Source organism: Danio rerio, chromosome 14 (genome assembly GCF_049306965.1).
Source record: "Danio rerio strain Tuebingen ecotype United States chromosome 14, GRCz12tu, whole genome shotgun sequence".
NCBI classification, from domain to species: Eukaryota; Metazoa; Chordata; class Actinopteri; order Cypriniformes; family Danionidae; genus Danio; species Danio rerio.
The window spans coordinates 7707218-7720102 of NC_133189.1; the positions used below are offsets into that span (position 1 = coordinate 7707218).

The following is a 12885-nucleotide window of genomic DNA, read 5'->3' on the forward strand; positions in this document are numbered from 1 at the left end:
ACACACACACACAGAGTTTGCTATGGAATGCAAACACTGTGAAGCTCAATATCTCAAAATCATTCAGAACACAGATACAACCTTATAATTCCAAGGTGACCATAAACACACTGTATTTGTAAACACTCTTATATGATTCAGACACCAGAATGACTCCATAGTTAATTTAGTCAATTGAATCAACTTTGCAGCATATTGTGGGTGATTAGTTAAAATAATAATAACAACAATAAAACAAATGTTTTCCATTTTCATTGATTGATTATTGGTAACAAATATTGTTTTAGTTTTATAACTAAAAGTGGCTTAACACAGCATGAAACACCCAGAATGAAACCAAACAAAAAGATTTAGGTGTTCTAAAAGAAAAAAAAAGTGAATTTATATTATGTCAAAATACCCTGAAGCATGTGAGAATTACTTTATATTGCATACACCCTTCCAAAAACTGTGAATATTCCAAAATGGGTGGTTTGTGGCTATGCAAAAGAAGAACCATTTTCATTTTCCCCAAAGAACCTTATAGTTCTTGAAAGAACTTATGTAATTTAAAGCTATTTGATGTTCAATGTTCTTCAGATATTCCACTGAATAACCTTTGTGTATTTTTTTATAAAAACAATGAGCACTCTCTAGTGGTCATCTGTGGTAGTTTTCCTCATTCTCCATCTCATTATCCACAGCTGTGCAAATCACCACAACCGAAAGACCAACATGGCACTGACCTCGACAGAGATCACACGGTTAAATTAAACATGTCATGTTATTTTATTGTCTTAAAAAGTTACACAATCCCCAAGGGAGGGATTTAGTACACTAAAACATTTAACAGCACAACTGCACAAACGGGGAGTTTTTTAAATATTATAGACTTTACCCAAAAAATCCCCCTTGTAGGTTTTTATACTCAGCTTGACAGATAGCCATCTCTTACAGAATGACGTAATGTCACAATAAGGAGAACAATGTTATTGAGAACCATAAGAAATCCATCATGTTTAGGGAAGACATTTCATGGACTATCAGTATTTCGTATGAAATATGTTCAATATAAACAGAACATCCGTTTGGATGATTTTTTTTTCCCTTCCTTTTTCTTTTTACAGTCACCAGAGAACAGGCATTAGTGCAAAAATGGTAGAAGAAGGTAGTCCTGGCTGCAGTTTATCCGTTTATTGGAGAGCGTGACATTTTACAGTCCTCTAGAACTCGTACGCGGATGAATATGACAAACGTTCACTAAACCGAGCGGTGAACGTCACTGCACAAAAGAAAAGACTTAGAATTTAACCATAACTTATTTTTAAAAAATGAACTTACAAACAATTGATTCTGGAATGCTGGGACAAAACATGCCACAGAACTTCAGCGTGTATTAACTAATGAATGCTTGTTTGTGGTTGGCTCTAAAGTGTGCAATTATTTTTAGGGAACCGCATTACAGTTTCATATCTCTACGCTCACTGATTTAAGTTACAGCCAACAACAGAAGGGTTTCAATGAGACGTGTAAGAACTAGTCCTTTACACAAAAACCTAATAATTGTCTTTAAATACAACATCTGAATAGTGTATTTATGTCTGGTAATATAATACATTTAATAATATACTGCAGCCTGTTAGATTATACAAAAATAGTGCGCAATTGAAGTGTAACGACATGAGACAGCCAAACAAATTCAAGAAAGAGCGGTTTCCGGTTCACAGAAGAAAAGCGCAAAACATCAGTTCACCATCAAAAAGTAAGATAATACTTTAGTGGTGAAACATTTAGTATATGACTGCTGTTTTTAGGATAGACAACCGATAGTCAGGGGCTGACTAAACCAATAAGCGAGGTAAGCTGCCGCTTAGGGCCCTCAAATCACTAAGTCCACCCCTGCCGATTTTTGATGCCAGCAACTAGTTTTAATGTTGATGTTTTGAATGAAAAATATGCTCACAATTACTGAATATGAAACATGAGGGGATAATCACGGATTGGCATTGCATTAAAGGACTTTATAAAACATAATAATGGCAAGCTGTTGATTATCACCGTTGTTCCAGGTTCATTTAGACAAGTAAAATTAGTTATGCTATTGGCAGCACAATATTTGACCACATGTTTGTCAGTTATGACTAGGCCCACACGGAATCTGCGCGCGCAGAATTCCGCAGATTTTTAGCCCAGCATTAATTCTGTTTATTTACTTGTGTGTAAATCTGAAATTATTCAGTTTTTATTCAGTAATTTATTACTTTTTATTTTATATATTGAGGTTTTAGTTATGATACTCCGCTGGATACTCCCAAAATAATTCCGCAGAAATCCGCAGATTTTTACCAAATTTTTCCGCAGAAATAGCAAAAAATGTCCGCAGATTCCGTCTGGCCCTGGTTATGACTACGCCCGCACAGATTCTGCGCACGCAGAATTCTGCAGATTTCCGCAGATTTTTTAGCCCGTCATTGATTCTGTTTATTTTCTTGTGTAAATGTGTGTTAATCTATATTTATTTAGTTATTGAATTAATTTCAGAAATATTTTTGACTACTATGAAAATGTCTTTTAGTAGATATATTATGTGAAGTTTATTTATAAACTAATTTCGAGAGGATCACATGCGTATGATTGCTAGCGGCTGGATCCGCATTACCCAATTTTCAATGCGCCAATCAGACAACTCCTAAGCTACTACAAATACCCTGGGTTACGTACCACTGCTATCTTCGTTTTGAAGAATCCCCCCTTCCACCCGTACTCCTCCTTTTTCCTAGTTGGGTGTCATGGTGGCCAGGTGCTTAGCACTGTCGCCTCACAGCAAGAACGTCTTTGGTTCCAAGTTTTACCAAACCAGCAGACGTTTCTGTGTGGAATTTGCACTCTCCCCGTGCTCACGTGGGTTTCCCAGTTTCCTCTTACTGTCCAAAAACATGCAACTTAAGATAATTGACTCATCCAAATCGCCACCATAGTCCTGCTTCTAGTAAGTAGTTATCTCTTAAGAGCAATCACTATCTGTTCATTAGTTACTACAGCAGGGGAGTTCTCAAGATCTACCTAAGCTCAAACTCCCCTTTCGTCTTGCAAAGGGAGGGAGCCCTGGGCTCAAGGATTTTATGGGCTCTCACACATATTTTTTGTGTGAACTCTTTAAATAGAAGACTTGCTTTGTTTACCAAATAAAGTGGATCTAACTGTGTTTGCATTGTAAACATTAAATACAAGTTAAAAAGATATTACTTTTTAGTTCATATATTAAGGTTTTAGTTATGATACTCCCAAACTCATTCCTCATAAATCCACAGATTTTTAACAAAACTCTGTGCAGAAATAGCAAAAAATGTCTGCAAATTCCGTCTGGCCCTAGTTATTACACATCGAAATTTCCCCGCTTTGAATCAGAGAGCGCATGCGCACAAGATTTTGTTTGTTTGTGTGTGTGTGTGTGTGTGTAAAACACAAGGTGACATCTATTAGCTCATAGTAACATGAGTTAGCTACCTCTTCACAAAGATTTGTGAGCTGGTTTTTGTGACCAGTAAATTTGTGATTTGTGATCAAAACTGACTGGAACTAGCTGTGAGTTAAATTGCACACGGTACAGCCAATCGGAATAAAGAATTTCAACAGACCATGGAAATTTCAACATCGTAAGCATACAAATAATAGTCAATGTGTGCATATTTTATAAAAACATTTTCCTATGATTGGAAATTATAAACTACATTAGAATTAGACCTTGAATTTCCTTCAGCACAATATTTTCCCCTTTAGAAATAAATTTGGTCCACCAATATTCAACATACATTAATTCGAGTCATTCATTTATTTTATTTTTAGGCTTAGTTCCTTTATTAATTCGGGGTCGCCACAGCAGAATGAACCGCCTACTTATCCAGCATATGTTTCTATGCAGCGGATGCCCTTCCAGCTGCAACCCATCTCTGGGAAACATCCATACACACTCATTCACACTCAAACACCACGGACAATTTAGCTCACCCAATTCACCTGTACCACATGTCTTTGGACTGTGGGGTAAAACGGAGCACCCAGAGGAAACCCACGCAAATGCAGAAAGACCATGCAAACTCCACACAGAAACGGCAACTGACCCAGCCGAGGTTTGAACCAGCGACCTTCTTGCTGTGAGGTTACAGCACTACCTACTGCGCCACCTTTATCCGAGTCAATTCATAATATTTGACAGGATGATTAATGCTAAATTTGTTTTGTAAATGGTGACTGATCAGGATTCAACTTTAAGAATGAAGAAAATACGACCTTATTACAACATATTTTGCTGCACACAAGTATTAACTACAGTAGCCACTTTAATTTTGAAGTTTTGAAATATCAAAAAACTTAAATCATCTTAAATCCCAGACTTTTTTATGATGATGTGTCTGATGGACCTGCCAAATTATGATCAGGAAATAAAAAAAAACTGTTTATTATAATTTATTATCAATTTTGAAGTTGTACTGTCAGGGTTCTGCCACTTTGGTCTTGTAAATTCTTGTTTTGGTGGCAGAGCTCTGACACTACTCCACGTCTGGTCCTGTTTCTGTCTCTGTGTGCGCGCGCGCGCCGTCGTGGGTGTACGCAGAGTGTGCGCGCTGCCACTTGATGTGGCCGCGCACGCTCTGCGTCCCTCAGACGCGCGCGCTCTTGTACTAGTGTTTGTGTTTGTTCTGTCAGCAGCGCGCTGCTTTATTCTCGGCGCCTCCGTCTAGTTGGTTTCAGTTTTGGTTGGCGCTGAGATGAAGCATGCGCGTTGCTTATGTGTGAGCGCACGGTAAGGTATTTATCTATCGTGTGCTCGTGTCTTGCGTCTCTTGTCAAAGCACGTGGCTTGGTGTTTACATTGTGGTCACGTGCTTTTGTCGTGTGCCTCAGTGTTGCGTTATGTGAGCGCATGGCTTGTATTGTCTCTCTGTGTCATGCGCTCTCCCGTCTATTGTCTAGTCCCACCCTCCTTGTTTACCCATTATTAGTTAATTGTGTTCACCTGTTTGTCAATTTACTTTTTTGCTTTATAATCCCCCTCATGTTTTCAGTCCTTTGTCAGTTCGTCGTCGATATTACCTTGTCTTGTTGTCTCCAGTCCTGTTTTGTCCTGCCAGCCCTGTCAAGTTTGTTTTTGCCTTTTTAATTCATGTTTTCCCCTTCGGGGTAGTTTTGTTTTGCCTTTTATTTTTATTTGTAGTTTGTAATAAATATTTCTACATCTTTTCTGCAATTGGGTCTGCACTCCTTTTTTCCCTCACCGACCGTGACAGTACGAACTGACCAAAATGAGGACCCAGCAGAAGGATGACTCCTTCCTCAGCCACATGCCACAGCTTCTCCGTCTGCATGCGCTGCGGCAACATGGCTCTGAGATAAAGGAGTTTGCGGAGAGGTTCCGTATGGCAGCAGAGGGGCTTGGGTTCAATGACTGGGCTCTTTTGAATCTCCTGAACTTCGCTCTTGATAAACCCCTCTATCCTCTGCAGATACAGAGATTGGTGGGCTACTCGTACAAACAGTTTGTGGACCATATGGTTAATCAAGTTGCCCATGAATGTCGTCAGGAGAGAATCTGCTCTGTTCTTCCACCAACAGACCAACCTGAACCCAGCTCACTGCTGCCTCCCACAGAGAAGAGGAAACTGAGGAGGAGGAACAGGTCTTCCTCTATTGTTACCCCTCTATTGGTGACGGAACCTGCTGCAGCCCACCCAGCTACAACACTGGCTGCAGCATCACCCAGTGAAGCACCCGCAACAGACACTGCATCAGTCCAGCAGGCAGTGGAGTATGCTGCAGTGTCTGAAGAGGTGGCCAGCTTCCCGCCACCCAGACCAAGGAAGCGTCGGAGGAGAAAGGGCTCCTCCACCACAACGGCTCCAGCCCCTGAGCGCCCTCCAGTGTCGGCTCCAGCCCCTGAGCGCCCTCCAGTGTCGGCTCCAGCCCCTGAGCGCCCTCCAGTGTCGGCTCCAGCCCCTGAGCGCCCTCCAGTGTCGGCTCCAGCCCCTGAGCGCCACTCAGTGCCGGTCCCAGTCCGGCTCCTTGCCCTGCCGGCATCAACCAGACGTCTAGCCCTGCCGGCACCAGCCCGGCTCCTTGCCCTGCCGACGCCACCCAGACGTCTTGCCCAGCCGGCCCCAGCCCGGCTCCTTGCCCTGCCGGCGCCACCCAGACGTCTTGCCCAGCCGGCATCAGCCCAGCTCCTTGCCCTGCCGGCGCCACCCAGACGCCTTGCCCTGCCGGCGCCAACCAGACGTCTAGCCCTGCCGGCGCCACCCAGACGTCTTGCCCAGCCGACCCCAGCCCGGCCCCTTGCCCTGCCGGCACCACCCAGACGTCTTGCCCTGCCGGCCCCAGCCCGGCTCCTTGCCCTGCCGGCGCCAACCAGACGTCTAGCCCTGCCGGCACCAGCCCAGCTCCCTGCCCTGCCGGCTCCCCTCTGGTCTCCAGCCCTGCCGGCTTCAGCCCAGCCGCTTCTAGCACAGCCGGCTCCCCACAGGCCTCCAGCCCAGCCGGCTCCCCACCGACCTCCTGCCTTGTCTCCCCTGATAGACTCTCCCTGGGTCGTCCCTCCTGCTCCTCCCTGGTGTTCCTTTCCTCCACCCTGGACGGACCCACCGGCTCCACCCTGGTTCCCTGCTGGGGCTCCTGACCCGCTGGACCCACCCTGGACAGTTCCTCCGGTCCCACCCTGGACTGATCCTCCCTTGTCTTGCCCTCCCATCCCTCCCTTGTTTGTCGTTTTGGGTCTGGCTTGGCTTCCCTCCCTCCCCCCCTTCATGTCGTCTTGCCTGTTCACCTCCCTGTCTTGTGTCTGTTGATGTTGCCAGTTTTGTTGTCTTGTAGTGTTTCTTGTCTGTCTTGTACCTTGTTGGATGTTCCCTTTAGGGACGCCAGGTGGCGTCCCTTTTGGGGGGGGGCTAGTGTCAGGGTTCTGCCACTTTGGTCTTGTAAATTCTTGTTTTGGTGGCAGAGCTCTGACACTACTCCACGTCTGGTCCTGTTTCTGTCTCTGTGTGCGCGCGCGCGCCGTCGTGGGTGTACGCAGAGTGTGCGCGCTGCCACTTGATGTGGCCGCGCACGCTCTGCGTCCCTCAGACGCGCGCGCTCTTGTACTAGTGTTTGTGTTTGTTCTGTCAGCAGCGCGCTGCTTTATTCTCGGCGCCTCCGTCTAGTTGGTTTCAGTTTTGGTTGGCGCTGAGATGAAGCATGCGCGTTGCTTATGTGTGAGCGCACGGTAAGGTATTTATCTATCGTGTGCTCGTGTCTTGCGTCTCTTGTCAAAGCACGTGGCTTGGTGTTTACATTGTGGTCACGTGCTTTTGTCGTGTGCTTCAGTGTTGTTATGTGAGCGCATGGCTTGTATTGTCTCTCTGTGTCATGCGCTCTCCCGTCTATTGTCTAGTCCCACCCTCCTTGTTTACCCATTATTAGTTAATTGTGTTCACCTGTTTGTCAATTTACTTTTTTGCTTTATAATCCCCCTCATGTTTTCAGTCCTTTGTCAGTTCGTCGTCGATATTACCTTGTCTTGTTGTCTCCAGTCCTGTTTTGTCCTGCCAGCCCTGTCAAGTTTGTTTTTGCCTTTTTAATTCATGTTTTCCCCTTCGGGGTAGTTTTGTTTTGCCTTTTATTTTTATTTGTAGTTTGTAATAAATATTTCTACATCTTTTCTGCAATTGGGTCTGCACTCCTTTTTTCCCTCACCGACCGTGACATGTACAATTTTACACTTTTGATATATATTTTTTATTTTCTTCAGGATGAATAAAACAATTGAAAGAACAGCATATAATTGAAACAGAAATGTTTTATAAATGTCCCTTTTGATTAGTTTGATTAGAAATGTTCAATTTGTTAGTGACCATCACAAATCAATCGACAGAAGAAAAAACTGACATGTTTTGCCCCACATCACAAGAATCCGCGAAATATTGTTCTAATGCTCACCATGAATTTGTGTACTAAAAGAACTTGAAAGAAACTAATTGCAATAATCATAATAATAACAATAAATAACTGAACATGAATAACTGGACGTATCAGAGATATGAAGGTCTAAATTCTCCACTCTATATGGGTCCTACAATGAATCCGAACTCTACACAAAGTCTCCTCTCTAGTACAATGAGATTTGGCTCTACCTGCAGTATGAGAACAGTAGGATGATGGAGATGTGACTGAAAAAGCACTAGCAGTACATTCACATTTCGCAAGCTGATAGTGAATTGTCTAAAACGGCGGTCCTAAAGCGGGGATGGGCGTCACTCTTGTCTCCCTCTATACGACTGTACAAATAGTGGAGGTAGTAATGTGTGTATTCTGTGTCGTCTAGTCGTTGAGCACCTGGTTAAAAGCGAAAATCGGCAAGAAAGAAATAAAAATGGATTCCAAGTTCGTTTTTTTTGTTTGTTCGTAATTTTTAAATGGTCCATTCAATGCGAAAGCACCAGTAGTATGTAAATTGGTGTTTTTTTTTTAAGTATATAAACAAATAATGCCATGATGGTGGTATGTTTCGTTGAAGTTTCATCCCAGAACGAAAATTCCCAGGACGCCGGACGATACACAAGGACGCGCTAAACCGAATCCAGCGATAACACAAGAGCTTGTTCAGATTTCCAGGGAGATTTTAAGTGGCCTTTATATGGTTCGGCCGGAGTTCAGAGGGACCTGAGCGTACGGAATGAAACACCGGACACAGCGACGGATGAAGAAGAGGCATCAGAAGTTTGGATCAGAAGACAGTCGAGACCCGTAGTGGACACATTGAGCTATAAAGGACACCTACAGATGGATTTGATCCCACACACCATGAACCAAGCGACTCGTTTGTCTGCAGCAGTGTTCGTTCGTTTGTTAGAAATATCCAAAAAGAGCCAAAGATACCTCCGGTGGGATGGTTTCTGAAATGAATGCGAGCTAGGATTTGTCCTGCCTGTGTGATGGTAACAGTCCTGGTGCGGTGTGGTGTTTCGGCGTCTCTCTACACGCTGGTGATGGAGGCCTGTTTCTCGGTGCGGTTTGCGGGTGGCTCTCGGACGGTGCGGAAGCTGGGTGGCTGGTAGGGTGGAGGGGGTCTTTTGGTGCCCATGTGTCCTGGACTCAAAGCCATGTTCTGCCGCCTGCTGTTTTCCACGTTACTGGAGGTGTTGGAAGCAAGGCTTTCCCTCGTGCTGAAGCAGTGCAGAAGGACAGAAGAGGAAAGAGAAGGACAGTGTTATGGAGAAAGCAGATATGATTAGTCGCAATGCTGAAAAGGAGCAAAGATGGAGGTTAGTCAGGAGATAGGAGTCACAGTTGCGTTATCAGAGTTGTGCACACTGCAGAATCGTACGATTTAATCTACGATTAAGTCCAGAATCTGAAGGTGAAAGAGGATGAGAACTCTAATTAGCTTCTAAGGAAGCAGAATCAGAATATATTAAACACTCATAAGCTCATTTTATTACATTCCCTAGAGTTAAACAGTTGAGTTTACTTTTAGCTTAGCATAAATCATTGAATCAGATTAGACCATTAGCATCTCGCTAAAAAAAAGAGAGTTTTGATAATTTTTCTTATGTAATGCTTGACTCTCTTCTGTTGTATCATCTTGTATAAGACCGACAGAAAAAATATATAGTACTCCAGCCTGATCTAACGAGGAAACGTCACGTTTTGTCAGTTTAGTGGGTAATTCGTACAAATTCATACAAGTTCAGTCGTACAAAAATGTATGATTTTAAAAAGGAGGCGTGGCACCCAACCCCACCCCTAACCCCAGCCGTCATTGGGTGATGAGCAAATCGTACTAAATTGTATGAATTAGATCGTACGAATTCATACGAATTAGCCACTAAATCAAAAAGTTACGTATTGCCATGAGATTGCATAGATTGCATTGAATACTCTCAGTTAGAGTTGCAGTTTACCGCTACTATAGTAGTATCGCAATACTATGGCTCTAAAATACTGGCAGTGCCACTGTAGTTTGTAAACGGTAGTATCGTTATTAACGGTCTATCTACTCTACGATACATAATGTTGCTTGAGGAAAAGTCACTAAAATGCTCACATTTGTGCAACAATAAACAATTTAATTTTAATAGTCTGTGGAGCTCTTTAAGGTTGCAAAACTGTGTGGAAATTGCGCCTTTTATGGTAGCCTATTGCACGTTTTTTAATGCTTCAGTTCATTTTGCTTCATTTCTGTTCCTGGTAATATGATTTAGTAGCTACAACAACCGCGACAATCTCTTAAAAAGAACGACTCACAAAGTGAAATCATGAGTTATAAATTACAGTATGGCAATACTATTTGATATCGTGATATTTCAGCTGGTTTAGTATCATAAGATTAATTAATGGAATCTCGAAAACCCTACTCTCAGTCTGGTGTAATAATCAAGAAACTTTGCTGCCATACCATGCCTGCAGCAGGTGCAATGATATTATGCATCACTTGAAAATAGTCAGGTAACTAGGTAAAAGCACTGTGAAAAATCATTGAGCCTGCTGCAGATAGTTTATAGCTAGAGTGCCATGAAAAATTTGTTTCGGTTTCAAGCTAAGTTATAAAACAATCAAGCCATTTTTTTTAAATGAGATGCTAATGGTCTAATTCAATTCAAAGATAAACTTAAGGTGTTCTCTAGACCTGGAGACCGGGTGAATGGATTATAAAATGGTTAAAGCGACTTTAACACTAGTGTAATTGTGAAATAAGCCTATTTCCAAAAAAAAAAAAAAAAAAAAGTGGAGTGTACCCCATATTTTCGGAGTCAGCTGTTTTGCAATATACTAAACACATTATGTATGTTTCCAGTCAGTCCCCTAAAGGTTCATCCATATGTGAGAGAAATCAACATGTAAAATGCATAAATGTTGTACAAAAATCAAATTTATCTATTTATATCATGTTTTATTTTCTAGTTTTGGACTTTGTAACTTGCAAATGTGAGATTATATCTCAAAAGTCAGAACTGAATACAAAGAATACAAAACTTGCAATTGCAAATATAAAAACAAATACCAAAAAAAAAAAAATAAAAAATTTAATTATAGATATTTTTACACTCCATGCTTTATTTATAGTTATTTTATAATCAAATTTTGGCCATGTATTTTACTAAATTACTAAATATTAATTTAAGCTCACCACAAAATGAAAAAATATATAAATGGGAATTGTTTCATTAAAAAAAAATTCAGTATATTAAAAAAGTGTGTTGGATTATTCTTTTGTGACTTTTTAACAGTCTGCATAATTTATTTGTAATAATTTATTTGAATCTTATTTAATCTTGATTTTGCATAAAAAAAAAACTGGTAACACTTTACAATAAGGTTCATTAGTTAATGCATTTACTAACATGAACTAATCATGAACAACAGCATTTATTAATCATAATTGAACATTTACTAATGCATTATTAACATTCAAGTCCATGCTTGTTAACATATTGTTAATGCACCATGAGTTAACATGAACTAACAATGAACAACTGTATTTTCATTAACTAACGTTTATTAACATTAATAAATACTGTAGTAAATGTATTGTTCATTGTTTGTTCTTGTTAGTAAATGCATTACTTAACCATAACTAATGAACCTTAATGTGAAGTGTGACCAAAACACTTGATTTCAATATTAATTTTTCTTGGTTCTACATTAACTATTTTAAAATTGCATTATTTTAGTCGTACTTAAGTTTATACTAAAATAATTAATATTCTATTTTAAAATCTTGCTCTTTTATTTTATTAATTGAACTTATTTAACTCAATTAAACTCCTCATCCTCTTACTCCTATTCTGTATCTTGTAAATATGCATTTCAACTTTTAATCCAAAATTTCTGCCCAACTCCGATACTAAAGGTAAGTAAAGCAGAACAGAAAGAACAGAAAGACAGTACAGGAGTAAAATAAACAAAGAAGACTATGACTAAATGGGAAATACAAACCTGGAGGTTTCAGGGAGATGATTCATGAATTTTTATGTTCCTAGATGTTGCGCTCAAACCTCAGGCATCCCCAATTTAACATGTTTGAGACTTGTATTAACACCGGATCAGTACATAAACAGTCTGAATATAATATTTGGTCCGCTTCAAATGTGACTGGTCAAATTTGAGTGTGGGGAATTACTGTAAACTCCATACAGGCACTGTGTTTTAGTTTTTGTGCATATCACATGCAAATTTGCATTTTTTTGTTTGTTATTAAAAGTTACATAAAGGCTGGATGTGTTAAAAGCATAGGTGTCAACTCGATTTCTGGAGGACCGCAGCTCTGCAAAGTTTTGCTCCAACCCTAATCAAACACAGCTGATCCCATTTATTGAGGTGTTCAAGACCTCTGGACACTATTAAGCAGGTGTGAGTTAGAGCTGCACGATTAATCGAAAAAAGATCGCGACCTCGATTCGACCCCCTAGACCAGGGATGGGCAAACTTGATCCTCGAGGGCCGGTGTCCCTGCTGAGTTTTGTTCCAACACTAGTCAAACACACCTGAACAAACTATTCAGCGTCTTCAAGATCACTAGAAATCTATAAGCAGGTGTGTTTGATTAGAGTTGGAGCTAAACTGTGCAGGACAGCGGCCCTCCAGGACCGAGTTTGCCAATCCCTGCCCTAGACGATCCTAATCCAGCATTTCTACGATTTTGCCAACTATATTTTCAATCTCAGGAGGAGCAAAGGCGGCTGCACAAGTTTTCATATTGTTTTACATACATTGCTTAGCAACATGAACACCTCCAAATGATGTTAAAAGTGTCACATACTTTATTTATAGGGTATAATTCACTCAAAAAATTTAATTTCTGTCTTCATGTAATCATGCATTTTAGAGTAATGATTATGACAAGCATTTAATCTGTTTTTCTTTCATAGTGAACAG

General features: G+C 41.0%; 1 protein-coding gene across 4 annotated transcripts in view; it reads right to left on the reverse strand.

Annotated features, from left to right (window-relative positions):
* Positions 1 to 749: 749 nt before the first annotated feature.
* The window catches only part of stox2b (storkhead box 2b), a 139113-nt gene continuing 126977 nt past the window's right edge, over positions 750 to 12885 (reverse strand). For 3 of the 4 annotated variants that reach the window (XM_009307745.5, XM_009307746.5, XM_001919406.9), the window contains exon 4: positions 7716 to 9173. In XM_009307745.5, coding sequence (XP_009306020.1) covers positions 8984 to 9173 — 190 coding nt within the window. In that variant the 3' untranslated portion in view covers positions 7716 to 8983. Of the gene's footprint in view, positions 4470 to 7715; positions 9174 to 12885 lie in introns of those variants that run through there. The other variant, XR_012390200.1, reaches the window with a different exon arrangement.